We start from the raw sequence: 13,261 nt of genomic DNA, 5'->3' as shown, positions 1-13,261 counted from the left end.
ATGGGGTCACTACCTTAGCAGATAAGCACATTTAAGCTGAAAACACATAAATTGAAAAAGAAAACTAAGTAGTTTTCCCCTTTCTACTAAAAGAACCAGTGTTAGGAATTCCAAATGAGTCTCCCTCTCCCTTTCTTAGGGTTTGCACACGCTGGATCTTGCACACGCTGGATCTTGCACACGCTGGATCTTGCACACCCAGGATCTTGCACACGCTGAGCAAGTGCTCCACTACTCATCCATATCCCTGACAACCACAATGTTCTCAGTATTTGCACAAATCTACTGAGAGGTTTAGATTTGTTATATTAAAGTAGAATTATAGTCATTCTGAAGTTTTCTTATTTTTTTTCTCAAAAACAACAAAAATATTCTCCCAGGGGAATATGCAAAGACCCTATTCACTTTTCACCTTCAGCTGAGCCACCAGCAGTCCCTCCTACAGGGGCAGGACAACACATCTGGTCATTCTGCAGCTGACCGGCACCCAGGGAACGTCCAGTTTCTGCTACTGAAGCAATGCTAGAGTCACTGTATCTATATCCGGGGAACTTGATGAGCTGGAGTATTTGAGAACAGCATTTGTTCTCTATGGCTCTAATCTAAGAGTAATCGGTTTTTAGTTTTTTGGTTTTTTTAAATATTTATTTATTATGTATACAATATTCTGTCTGTGTATATGCCTGCAGGCCAGAAGAGGGCACCAGATCCCATTACAGATGGTTGTGAGCCACCATGTGGTTGCTGGGAATTGAACTCAGAACCTTTGGAAGAGCAGGCAATGCTCTTAACCGCTGAGCCATCTCTCCAGCACCATGTGTAGCCCAGGCTGGCCTCGAACTTGTGATTCTCCTTCCTCTGCCTCCTTCAGCAAATCCTACCGGCACGCGCTACCACAACCGGCCTGTTTTTAGTTTTAACACACAATGCTAGACTTATTTCCAGAGTGATGCTAAGAGCCCATGTTTCTAAAGGCAACATCATGATAAGACCCTTGAGCTCCTACCTTCTTCACCTCACTTGGGAAAAACCTTTGTAGACACAAAAACAAAGGAAGAACCCCCAGTGAGATTTTAATACAGAAACTCGGGGTCTATAGATAGTCTGCTTTAATGTCTTTAACATATAGAAAGTTCATACACATAAGTAAAATACAATACCCACATGGAAAAATGAGAGGACATGACCAGATAGATCATAAAGAAAAAATGAAGGTGGTTAATAAATACATTAACAATATTAACCTCACAATATTAAAATGCAAAAAAATTAGAACTTTTATTTTTGGCTCATGAACTCTGTTAATGTCCAGGGTGTCTATCATTTCTTGATAGCAAATTCATTAGCAAAAGTACCAAAAGTCTGAAGATGACCCAGGACTTCTACAAACTGATTCTACAGAAATAATCAGGGCTTCACAGAGACATGTGAATGAATGAATGAACAGTCCATGATAAATTATATATCCAAATGAAAATCAGAAATAACTTAGTTGTTTCCAAATAGAACGACAAACTAAATTATAATTCATCCACAAGAATAACTATTTAGTCACTAAAAAAACCCTTGTTTGGAGAGACAAAGTAATAAACAGAACAATATTTACAAAAATAAGATGCATGTCATAAATTTGTACATAGAATATTATGTTCATTTTTAAATTAAAAGACACAAAATATCCACATACTTCAGTACCTCCCAAACTTTCTAAAAAATTAAACATTACTTCATAATTTAAAATAAAACAATCTTAGGTTTCAGAAAGGGTTATCTATTTTTTGCTTATACATTAAAAGTAACTAAGAAGTATTTACATAGTGAATATACAATTAAAATTTTTTGTCATTTATGAGACTACCAATGTGCCACCGAAAAAAGTCCATACCTGTCAGTATATGCTGATACATACTTTAATAATTCTACCTCTGTAGTTAAGGGGAAAGGGCAGATTTTTAAAAATATTTGCTTAAAAATAGGTAGATGTATTCTCTTACATTAATTTTACCTTCCTTCCCCAAAAGATAAAACATTCAAGTTAAAACTTACCTCAAACGTGTGGTCTAGCCTGTATACTGATACCGAATTGACCGCACTGACTATTTCCAACACACCATTGAAATTATTCAAATCTTGAAACACTTGCAGGATTTCTATTATTCTACTGAGCACTGCCACCCGCTCCTCAAAGTTTTCTGCTTCCACAATGCATCTAACAACAACAAAATATTCGTGCCTTAGGAAAATTTTTTCACCTCAGTTGGAAAACAAGAAATTTCTTTGTAAAGCCAGAGTTTTAGCTTAAATATGACTTCACATTATGACTACTAAAGTACAATAAGACAGAATAAATAAAAACTTACTTTTCAAACCAGAGAGTGAGGTTTGTTGTATGGCGAATCATTTTTAATAAATTTGGAGAGTTTATTTCTTTATCTTCTTTGGTCCAGACACTCCCTACAAGTTCAGACGGTTGGACTTTCCTGTAAAACATCAAAAATCAACACAACTCACCCTACAAAAGACTAGCATCAGGTTATTAAATGCTTCCACAGCATAAACTGAGAAATGTATGTGCAAGTCAAGTCACAAAGAAATAGACCCAAACAGTCATAAACACAAAAAAATGCTTTATCCCCTGGGGTGAGGAGGGGCCCTAAACCTACAATAAAACCCTATTTCATACCTGTCAAACTAATGGAAGTCTAATGATGACACCAAAGGTGAAGCAGAAAGCAGGAAGCCTCCAATGCTGGTACGGAGGTGAAGATGGTTCACCAACCACTTGACAACTAGGTAATACCTCACAGCACTGAAGACACACACACTGAGAAAGCAACTCAGCTGATGGAGGAGGGTCATTTGTCTATCTGTTGCTTTCATTGGTTAATTAATAAAGAAACTGCTTGGCCTTTGATAGGACAGAAAACTAGGTAGGCAGAGTAGACAGAACAGAATGCTGGGAAGAAGGGAAGTGAGGCGGTTGCCATGCCTCTCCTCTCCAAGATGGACGCAGGTTAAGATCTTTCCTGGCAAGCTACCACCTCGTGGTACTACACAGATTATTAGAAATGGGTTAATCAAGATGTGAGAGTTAGCCAGTAAGAGGCTAGACCTAATGGGCCAAGCAGTGTTTAAAAGAATACAGTTTCCGGAAAGGGGGAGAGGGGCGGGAGGAGGGGGAGGGAAATGGGAGGCGGGAAAAATTTTTTTTCAATAAAAAAAAAATATATATATATGTTAATACAAACACCTATATTTTAATAAAAAAATAAAACAAAAAAAAGAAATAAAAAAAGAATACAGTTTCCATGTAATTATTTTGGGGCATAAGCTAGCCAGGCAGTCGGGAACCGGGGTGGCAGGAACACAGCTCGCCACTCCTATCTCTACACTCAGCCTCTAGGATAAACTTACACAGTAGTGGGAATGCATTTACAAGAATGCTCAGTGACATTGTTTATAAAAGTGAAAAACCCAAAGCTGCCTAGAAGCTCACTATCAAGAACTAGAGAAACCAGAGAATAGTCATAATGAAATATTACACAGTGGTTAAAGTAAGTAAATTGAACTCGACATCAACTTGAACAAATATCAAAAATAATCTAAATAAAAAACTGGCACAGAGTGGTATTATAAATATATGTGGCTTTAAGATATGCAAGATAATGCTATGTATTACTTAGGGCTATACACAGACACCTAAACTATAAAGACAAACAGGGAGAATAAATATCAAGTCCTGGGTAATAATAATATTTTGGAAGGAAAGGAGAATAGTATAATTAAGGAAAATTGTAAGAATTTCAATCTTGGGGGCTGGAGAGATGGCTCAGAGGTTAAGAGCATTGCCTGCTCTCCCAAAGGTCCTGAGTTCAATTCCCAGCAACCACATGGTGTCTCACAACAATCTGTAATAAGGTCTGGTGCCCCTTCTGACTAGCAGGCATACACACAGACAGAATATTGTATACATAATAAATAAATAAATATTAAAAAAAGAATTTCAATCTTATCTAAAATAATAATTTTCTTGTCCATGAACATTCATTATTATCTATATTTTTGGAATGCTTGAAATAACTAATCAAAACCAGAAGAGAAGACATAACCATTAATGAGTCAGGACTGTAGAATTTAAAAACTGGCCAATGTCATTGCCATCAATGTCGTCTAATTTTCAGTATTTAAAAACTTTTTGGTCAGTAGACTTGAAGATAAATGAGTACTTGCTAACAGTTTTTGGAGTGTATTTATTGCTTTCTTGAGACAAGGACTCACGTAGTCAAGGATAGCCGTGGATTCTCTCTGTATTAGAACAAAGCCTTGAACTTTTGCCTTTTCTCCTTCCAGTCTTCCAAGTGCTGGGATTGTAGGCATCTGCCAACATATCTGGTTTTTTCAGAATAACTTTTCTTACTTAGAACTTTATTCACCAGAAATTTACCCACAGTATCAATGTCTGTATGTTACCTTTCTTCTATCAAACAAACCACAGAACACTTAGCATTTCTATTCCACGAAATATCCACTTGCATGTCTACAAGGAGTTACATACTTTAAAACAATGATATCCATATCATTTTTAAAACTGATCTCATACTCAATCATGAGGAAAAATTTTATTCAGTACTATTTGCTTTGCTGCCTAAAGTAACAAGTTTATACTTACCTGTCACAAATCACAATACAAAACTATTTTGAGCCGGGCGGTGGTGGCGCACGCCTTTAATCCCAGTACTTGGGAGGCAGAGGCAGGTGAATCTCTGTGAGTTTGAGACCAGCCTGGTCTACAAGAGCTAGCTCCAGGACAGGCTCCAAAACCACAGGGAAACCCTGTCTCGAAAAACCAAAAAAAAAAAAAAAAGTCATGGTATTCTTAGTCAGATGTTTATAAACACTTGGTGGCAGGTTAGAGGTAATCCATTAAAAAAAAAAAAAAAAAAAAGGCTGTTAAAAGCATGGGCTGTTTTTCCAGAGGACCAGGGTTCAATTCCCAGCACCCACATGGTGATCCACAAGTATCTGTAACTTGAGTTCCAGCGGATCCAAAACCCAGAAACACTAGGCAATGCAACTTGATGCAGACATCCACATAAACTACCCATTACAAAATATTAATTAATTAATAAAAAATCTCCTGATGAGGAAGAATAACTTCTCCAGAATTTTTGTATTGTTTTGTTTACTCTATTTTTTTAGACAAGGCTTCATGTAGCTCAGGTTGGCCCTAAACTTGCTATATGCTAAAGCTGGCTTTGAACTCTGGATCCTCCTCCTGTCTACCTCATGACTGCTGGGCTGACAGGCTTATACCACCACACCCAGCTAGATACAAATGAGGGGCTTCTGGATCCAGAAGGTTATGACATGAGCATGGTAGGGGCTTATTTTTCAGCAGGGAGCAGTCCCTACACAGTCTACGGCAGTTGCTCAAGCCTGGGTTGTACAGAAAAGCTTGCGTCACAACACACTATCCATTCACTGGTCAGCCAACAACCTCACATCCGCTCTGACTGATCGCGCTATCTCGGACTACAGCAATCTAGGGCACATCAGGAGTGGGGCTACCTTGTTAGTCATCACCTTGTCATTAGGGACTGCAACCTCTAATCGAGGCTTAGTCAGTACTACATTGTAAAAGCCTGTCTCAAAACAAAAACAGAAGAATATTTTTTTACAATTATTTAGGGTGTGTGTGTGTGGTAGGGTGACACAAACACGTGTGTGGAGGTCAGAAGACAACTTGGAGGGGCCAGTTTTCTCCTCTCATTCTGCTGGCCCATTCTTAAATACTCACGTATAATTAGCAAAATATTCTGAAAACAGGTAAAGTCCTTGAAATAAAGCAAGAAATTAACATTACCTACCTGTACAGATCAGACTCCAAAAGCGTCAACTGCCGTGCAATTTCTATTGGATGAAGTGTCATAAGGTCAAATGTCTCAAACTGGCCTGGTCTACTTATATGCCATTCGATTGGTGGAGGTGGACTTTCAAAGGTAATATTATGGCTTATTCCATTTGCCTGAGCTTGCTTTTTCCTCTTGATGATTTTAGCAATGGACTCTACCCACTTCTTCATAGCCTTCCCTGGGGAAACAAGAGAAACGCCCTTGACTTGACCACCTGGCTACAACACCGACAAGACGTCACCACTCCACTTGTTTTCAAGCATGTGATCGTAGAAACTTCACAATAATCACAGTACCACTGCTACATAGAAAAACTGGTCCCCCAAACCTTTCTTCAGACAGACTCCCACTGTGTAGTCTAAACAGAGGCCTCGGACTCTCAACCCCTGGGCTTCCATTTCCTAAACGCTGATATTGCCACCACACCCAGCAAAGCAATACCTGGATATCTTCAAATATTTTGTTAGTATTCAAATTTAACTTTCAAATGTTTTCTTTTTTTCTTTATCTTTCTTTCTTTTTATTTTTTTCTTTTTTTTTTCTTTTTTTTGGCTTTTTGAGACAGGGTTTTTGGTGCCTATCCTGGAACTAGCTCTTGTAGACCAGGCTGGCCTCAAACTCATGGAGATCTGCCTGCCTCTGCCTCCCGAGTGCTGGGATTAAAGGCATGCACCACCACCCGGCTCAAGTGTTTTCATATAGTTGACTCATTTTTAAAACGACATAAGGGGCTGGAGATAAGGCTCAACGGTTAAAAGCACCAGCTGACCTTCCAGTGGCCGAGCTCAGTACCAAGCACCTACAACAGGCTGTAACTGCAGTTCTAGGGGATCCAATGCCCTCTTCTTGCCTCCATGGTACACATATATTTATGTAGGAAAAACGTCCATGCACATAAATAAATAAAATTAAAATTTAAAAAGGATACAAACATGACATTTAGTCAATATATAATTTTCCTTAATACACAGGTTCCCCTTTTATCATTCAAAATGCTTACAATTTATTTGCTGAAGAAACTAAATTATTTATCCTGTGCCATTTGTTCTGTGGGATTTTTCCAAGTTTGTATTTTTGCAATTTCTTACCTCTGGCATCATTTGCCATGTTTATCTATCCCTTAGAACTAATCTAATTCCAATGTAAGGTGTCTGCTTTTTTCTCTTTTTGAGATATTTACTAATTCTAAATCACTAATCCATTTAAAAAAATTTAATATGAGTGTGTGTGTATCTGTATGTGTGTGCAGGTGCCCTTGGAGACAAGAGGATGTCTGCTTCCCCCTGAGCTGGTTACAGGCAGTTATGAGCTGTATGAGTGGTCCTTTGCAAGAGCAATAAGCACTCTTAGTCACTGAGCCAGGGCTCTGTCCTCTAGATCTATTATTTTATTAGCACTGTAGAAGGTGATATAGCATTATGTCTTCAATATTAGGCAAACTACTTCTATTAAAAAATCAACTTTCCCTCATGAAACATTTGGTTATTCTGAAGTATAATTTGTACAAAGAATGTATGACATTTGTACACACATACTCTCTCTAAATAAATACATTTAATATATACATTTTAAAGTTTAGATTATGTACAATTTACTGTTTCCATTAATAGCTTTGATATAATTTATCCCCAGCAAGCAGAAGGTGGAAGAGGAACGAGATCCAAAATCATCCTTTCCTACATTAATGAGTTCAAATCCAGCCTGGGATCCACGAGACCCTTTCTCAAAAATATAAAATGAAGGTCTGGAGAGGTGGATGAGCAGTTAGGAGCACTGGCTGCTCTTGCAAAGGACACAGGCCTGGTTCTCAGCCCCACATGGAGGCTCATGATCCTAAGTTCAGTTCCAGTGGCCCAATGCACTCTTCTGACAACCACAGGTATCAGGAATGAATGTGCTCAGACACACATGCAGGCAAAATCATTCATACACATAAAATTAAACAAATTAAATCAAATAAAATTTAAACTTAATCTAGTATTAAGAACAATTTTAAGAGACAAATACACAATAAAACTATCTTTGCTATCTCACAGTTGGACAAAGGAATACATTCTCTATTTTAAATAAAATTTCCCTTAAAGAACAAGTAAGCTCTTAGCTTCCTAGCTGCTATGAGGTGAACAGCTTCATTATTACAGCCTCTGTCTCAAATCACAACCCCAAATAATGGAGCCAGCCAAGCACAGACTGAAACCTTTGAAGCTGTGAGTGAAAACATTTGCTTCCTGCTTTTTTGAAAAGAACAACAAACAGGACATGGAGAAAGTTAGGCTTGCTATGTTATTTTTAGGCAATGCCATATACTGTTAGTTAAAACAAATGTGTGCTTTATTTAATAATGCACATTTTGGTAACATCTATATGTTTAATTATCAAGTCCCAGAGTTTCATATTATAGGTTGTGACTCTGAAACTTCAAGTAGGAAACACTTATCTTTCCAGTGCGGAGGGATTTTCTGCAATACTTTTCCAGAAATAAATACTATTTTTCAACGTTAATGGTCCAAATTAAAAAACAAGGTTAAGAAGAATAGGAGGAAATTTTAATCATATTTTATTTAGTTGAAGGGATGGAACCTTGAAGTGACATAAAATGTTCAATTATTTAAGATAATTTTTTATGAATATGAGAATGAGAGAGAGAGAGAGAGAGAGAGAGAGAGAGAGAGAGAGAGAGAGAGAGAGAGAGAGAGAGAATACACCATGAATGTTCAGAGGTCAGAAGAGGACATCTGACAGTCAGACAGCCTGGAGTTGGAGTTTAGGTGACCATTAGCAGCATGACGGAGTGGTGGGGACAGCACTTGAGTCCTCTGAAACAGCAGCAAGTTAGCCCCTAAATATACTAATTTTATTTTAAAGGTCTTTGACTTCTCTACAAGGCAGCTGAGGAGAGTGCTGAGCGGTAGAGCACTGGCCTAGTGTCCAGCAGGGCTTGCGCTCCGTCCCCAACACTGACAGGGCAAAACCAGAAGACAACAGACATTTGAGAAGACAAGGTTCTATGACTTCAGATGACGCTTTTAAAAACATCAGATTTTCCAGAGGAGACAGCAGGATGATGTCAGTTTTCTAAACGTGATAAGTAGTTTATTTCTAAAGTACACTCATGTACGACACAAGATTCAATCAAGCCTTTCAATAATATACCTCTTACACTTGAAATGAAGGATTCTAGTCTTTCAAGCAATTCCAGGTCTCTTTCAAAGTCATAAAAATGATGTTCAACCCAGTGGCGAAAGACATTTAAGATCCTGATAAAATGGAAAGAAACATTTAGTGAAACTAAGTGCTCAATTAAGCTTCTTTCATTTCTCTATTATGAAGTGAATTCCATATGCAAAGACATACAACACTTAAACCTCTAATATATACTCAATATTCAAAAATATAAGAAAGGGCTGTTTTCAGAATATGCAGTAAACTGATACTTTAAAGATGCTGTAAAGTATAAAACCTCATTTCTGTGCTTTATTACCCATTCCTATTAAGAAAAAGAACATTTTCTTTATTAATATATAAAAGAATCATGCTCCATAGTACAAAATATATTTTTAAGTTCTTAAATAGAAAAAGCATTTGTGTGTGTGTGTGTGTGTGTGTATGAGAGAGAGAAGTCAACATCATGTGTCTTCTTCAATCACTCCTTTATGTCATCATCATTATTGTTGTCATCATCATCACCATCGTCGTCAGAGACAGGCTCTCTCACTGGACCCGGAGCTCACCAGTAAGTTAGGTTGGCTGCATGTTTCCAGCCCTCCTGCCCCCACCCCTTCAGGGCTAGGATCGCAGGCTCACACGATCATACTCAGATCTTAACCTGGTGCTGGAGGTTGGACTCAGGCCCTCACGCTTGCATGGCAAGCACTTAGTGGATTTAACCCTTTCCCAGGCCCCTGAAATCATTTTTGAAATATAAGTTTTGATGCATTTTTACATAGAATGGAAAACTTATCACTTACTATGTTTGATTTTAAATTCAACCAGTATCATTTCTTTGTAAGCTACAAATAAGTCTGTAACCTCGTTGTTTATTTCCAAAGACAAAAATACTACTTTGGAGAGAACATTTGTTTTGTAATATCACGATATGGTTACTTATGATATTGCAAGTATACAGATTTAATCCTCTATACAGATGCAATTTTTCACTCACTACCACAGATATACTGTAATATAAATTAATTGCATTAGCAATTTTTATTCCAAAAAAATTTTATTTCAAAAAATTATCATTTGCAGTTAGGTCCTTTTCTTCCCTCACAGCAGGGTGAGCAATCCAGCTACTCTCAGTGTGTGTCATGCTGTTTGTACGGAACAACCTCACATTACCGAGGGCTGGTCAGTGCAGCAGCTCAGGGCTGCATCAAGAGATCACAGAACTGCTGGCTCCTAGCTTATGCTTAGATCAACTCAAGCAGCTCCGTTTCCTCCAACAGCATTACAGTTCTAACGTTGTTATATGAAAGAAGAACATCTCACCATCTGATTTTATCAAAACTACAAGTTTCAGCTTATCAAAACATCAGTAAGAAAACTAATGGGCTAGCCATTAAGTGGAAGAAAATAATATTTACAAAATATCTTTTCCTGACAAAATACAGTAGAGACTGCAACCTTCTCAGTTCACCCCATACCTCCATTAAAAAATAAAAGATTGACAACTTAGTAAAATAGACAAGATGTTCTAAACAGATTCTATACTAGGAGTATGAATAATCAGAAAGAAGCAACAGTTCTTCTAATGAATCACAAAGGGCAACAAAGCACAGTGGGGAACTATATACTCAGAAATACAGTTGAGGCGTAAAACAGGGCCTCCACAAACACGGGTGGGGTGTGGACACTGGAACTCACAACAATCTTCCTATGTTGGAAAAGTTCTGACAGTTTCTTCTATAGCTGAACATATACCTAAACTTTCCATCTAGTCATTCTGAGCCAGTTGTTTGCGCTAGGTCAAAGAGTTACAAGTCACAATAAGGTCATATCAATAAATTTTAAAACTACTGATAGAAACAACACGGATCAATCTCAAAAGCATTTTAATTAAGAGGACTGAAATGAAAATAATAAAGACCTACTTAAACGTAATTAAAAGATAAAACTAGTTTATGGAGGGGGAAATCAGAATAGTGCCTTTGGGCATGGACACAGCTCTATGAGAAGGGTGCAGAGCATCTTTCTGAGGTGCGGTAAAAATATGCCTGCATCTTGCTTGGCTTGATGGCACACGCCTTTAATCCCAGCACTGAGGAGGCAGGCAGATCTCTCTGAGTTTGATGCCAGTCTGGACTACAGAGTGAGTTCTAGGACAGCCAGGATTGTTACACAGAAAAACTCATCTCAAAAAACCAAAAAAAAAAAAAAAAAAAAAAAAAAAAGGAAATGTTGAAAATGTTGAAAAACCACCTTTCATTTTACCAAATCCTCACTTGTCCTCTGACACCAATTCCCATGGCTATTTCTTCTGAACATCAGTCTCAAGTTTGCCTTTGTATGATTTCCCATTTTTCTCAGTATGCACAACCATGTTTCTGTATAGCTAAATCCTACACATTCTTCCAGGGGAATCTTAAATTTTACCTCACTTAAAATGTCTTCCTTAACTACTCCAATCTAATCTCTACTATTGCTGAATATTTCCTCTACTGAGCATGTCAGGCAAGTACTCTGCCACTACGCACTGTCCCCAGCCATGTCTTTATCTTTACTTGAGAAGGGGTCTTATTTAATTGTTTAGAATGGTCTTGAACTTGCTCTGTAGCCCAGACCAACCTTGATCTCCCTGACTCAGCTTTCTGAGCACCTGGGATTCCAGGCCTGTGATATCTGGCCCTGCTATGCCTGAAATTATTATAAAGGTGTGTGTTTTGTAAGCCACTGAAACATCCTAAGTAGAGTAACATATAACTTCCATATAGCCCTTCTTACCAGTAGAATTACAGTATTGTGGTACCATAAGATTATAGCAGTCAGTTATTTTTATACTTGTAATATGGTATAAATATAAAGCTAAAACACAAAAAATCAACATGACTAAGTCTAAGACCATTTTCTTCCTCCAAATAGCAATTTAATAAATGCCTGCCTCATAGAAGGAGACTTAATTTCTCTGTAGATCAGACCAAATGTATTACAGCTCTTAGAGAAAATTTTCTCTAAGAAAAATCATTTTCTTCCTCCAAATAGCAATTTCATAAATGCCTGCCTCATAGAAGGAGACTTAATTTGACTGTAGATCAGACCAAATGTATTACAGCTCTTAGGGAAAATTTAATTACTTCTCTGTTTTTGATTGGTAAATAAGTTCAACTTCTATAAGAAAAATCATGTTAGGATCAGACAGCCATTGGCATTGCCATTACCTGAGACTGCATTTATTTGTGGCAATTACTGTGGAAAATAAATAATTAACAAATTCAGTTCTGAAGCTGCAATCTACTGATCAACACCAACCAGGGACATGGTGGTCACAGAGACAGGGTCTTCTATCTGTACAATAATAGGTTTGCAATGGAGAGAAGTAGTTACTTTGGTTCTCATTTGGGCTGTTGGGACTAGTCAAATGGATTTCAAATTTTCAATGCTTAGTAGAAAAAAAATATGCTGGCTAAGGAAGCAGGAATGGATTTTAACCCTATCTTGCCACTCTCTTTATAAAATCTATTTCAAATTACTTTATCTTGCTCAGTTTTAATTTTCTTATATATGAAGTATGCATAAAATTATATACATCCGTAGCACTACAAAAAATGCTGTTGCAAGAATATAGAAAAGATAAAGCACTAATGGGTAATGGCTGGCATACAGTAAGTACCTAGCAACATATAGTAAATAAACATTCACTCCTACAAGGGTTCCTTAAAGTGTCCAATGTCTATATATTTTGAGGAGGGAAGGAGTTACAGCTGTGAAAGCATACACAATCACTACACTAGCATAGTGGGATGTGGAAGAAAAAACTGGGGAGAAAGGCTAGAGTAGATAAGTTTATACGGCTACCTACAGCCCCAACAGATTCTTCTGTCATGAAGACACTGGAGAAGCCCTGGGAAAGTTAGTTAGCTGCACTAGCTTGTCTCAATACGTAAAGCAGATAGCAACAAGAAAGACACACTGGATGTTGACTTTGGGGCTCTGTATGCACATGAACCTGTATACATATGTGCCATACACATGTGAACATGCATACACACATGCGTGCACACCACAGTACAGACAAAAAATAAAGAGCAAACAGACATCTCAGTGTATAAACACAGTCTGTCAAGGACATACACATGATATAAACAGTGCAATATATTTAATTAATTAAACTACATTGGTTATTTAAAAATTAC

At 37.6% G+C, this 13,261-nt stretch overlaps 1 protein-coding gene across 2 annotated transcripts in view; it reads right to left on the bottom strand.

The window, feature by feature from the left end:
* Positions 1–13,261, bottom strand: part of Sos2 (SOS Ras/Rho guanine nucleotide exchange factor 2) — a 92,046-nt gene that overhangs the window by 16,881 nt on the left and 61,904 nt on the right. For both annotated transcript variants that reach the window (XM_057782643.1, XM_057782644.1), the window contains exons 13-16: positions 9,066–9,169; positions 5,868–6,090; positions 2,361–2,480; positions 2,047–2,209 (exon numbers count right to left, since the gene is read on the bottom strand). In XM_057782643.1, coding sequence (XP_057638626.1) covers positions 2,047–2,209; positions 2,361–2,480; positions 5,868–6,090; positions 9,066–9,169 — 610 coding nt within the window. The remainder of the gene's footprint in view (positions 1–2,046; positions 2,210–2,360; positions 2,481–5,867; positions 6,091–9,065; positions 9,170–13,261) is intronic.

Source organism: Chionomys nivalis, chromosome 10 (genome assembly GCF_950005125.1).
Source record: "Chionomys nivalis chromosome 10, mChiNiv1.1, whole genome shotgun sequence".
Classification (NCBI taxonomy): domain Eukaryota; kingdom Metazoa; phylum Chordata; class Mammalia; order Rodentia; family Cricetidae; genus Chionomys; species Chionomys nivalis.
This window is presented reverse-complemented; position numbering and strand designations above follow the sequence as displayed.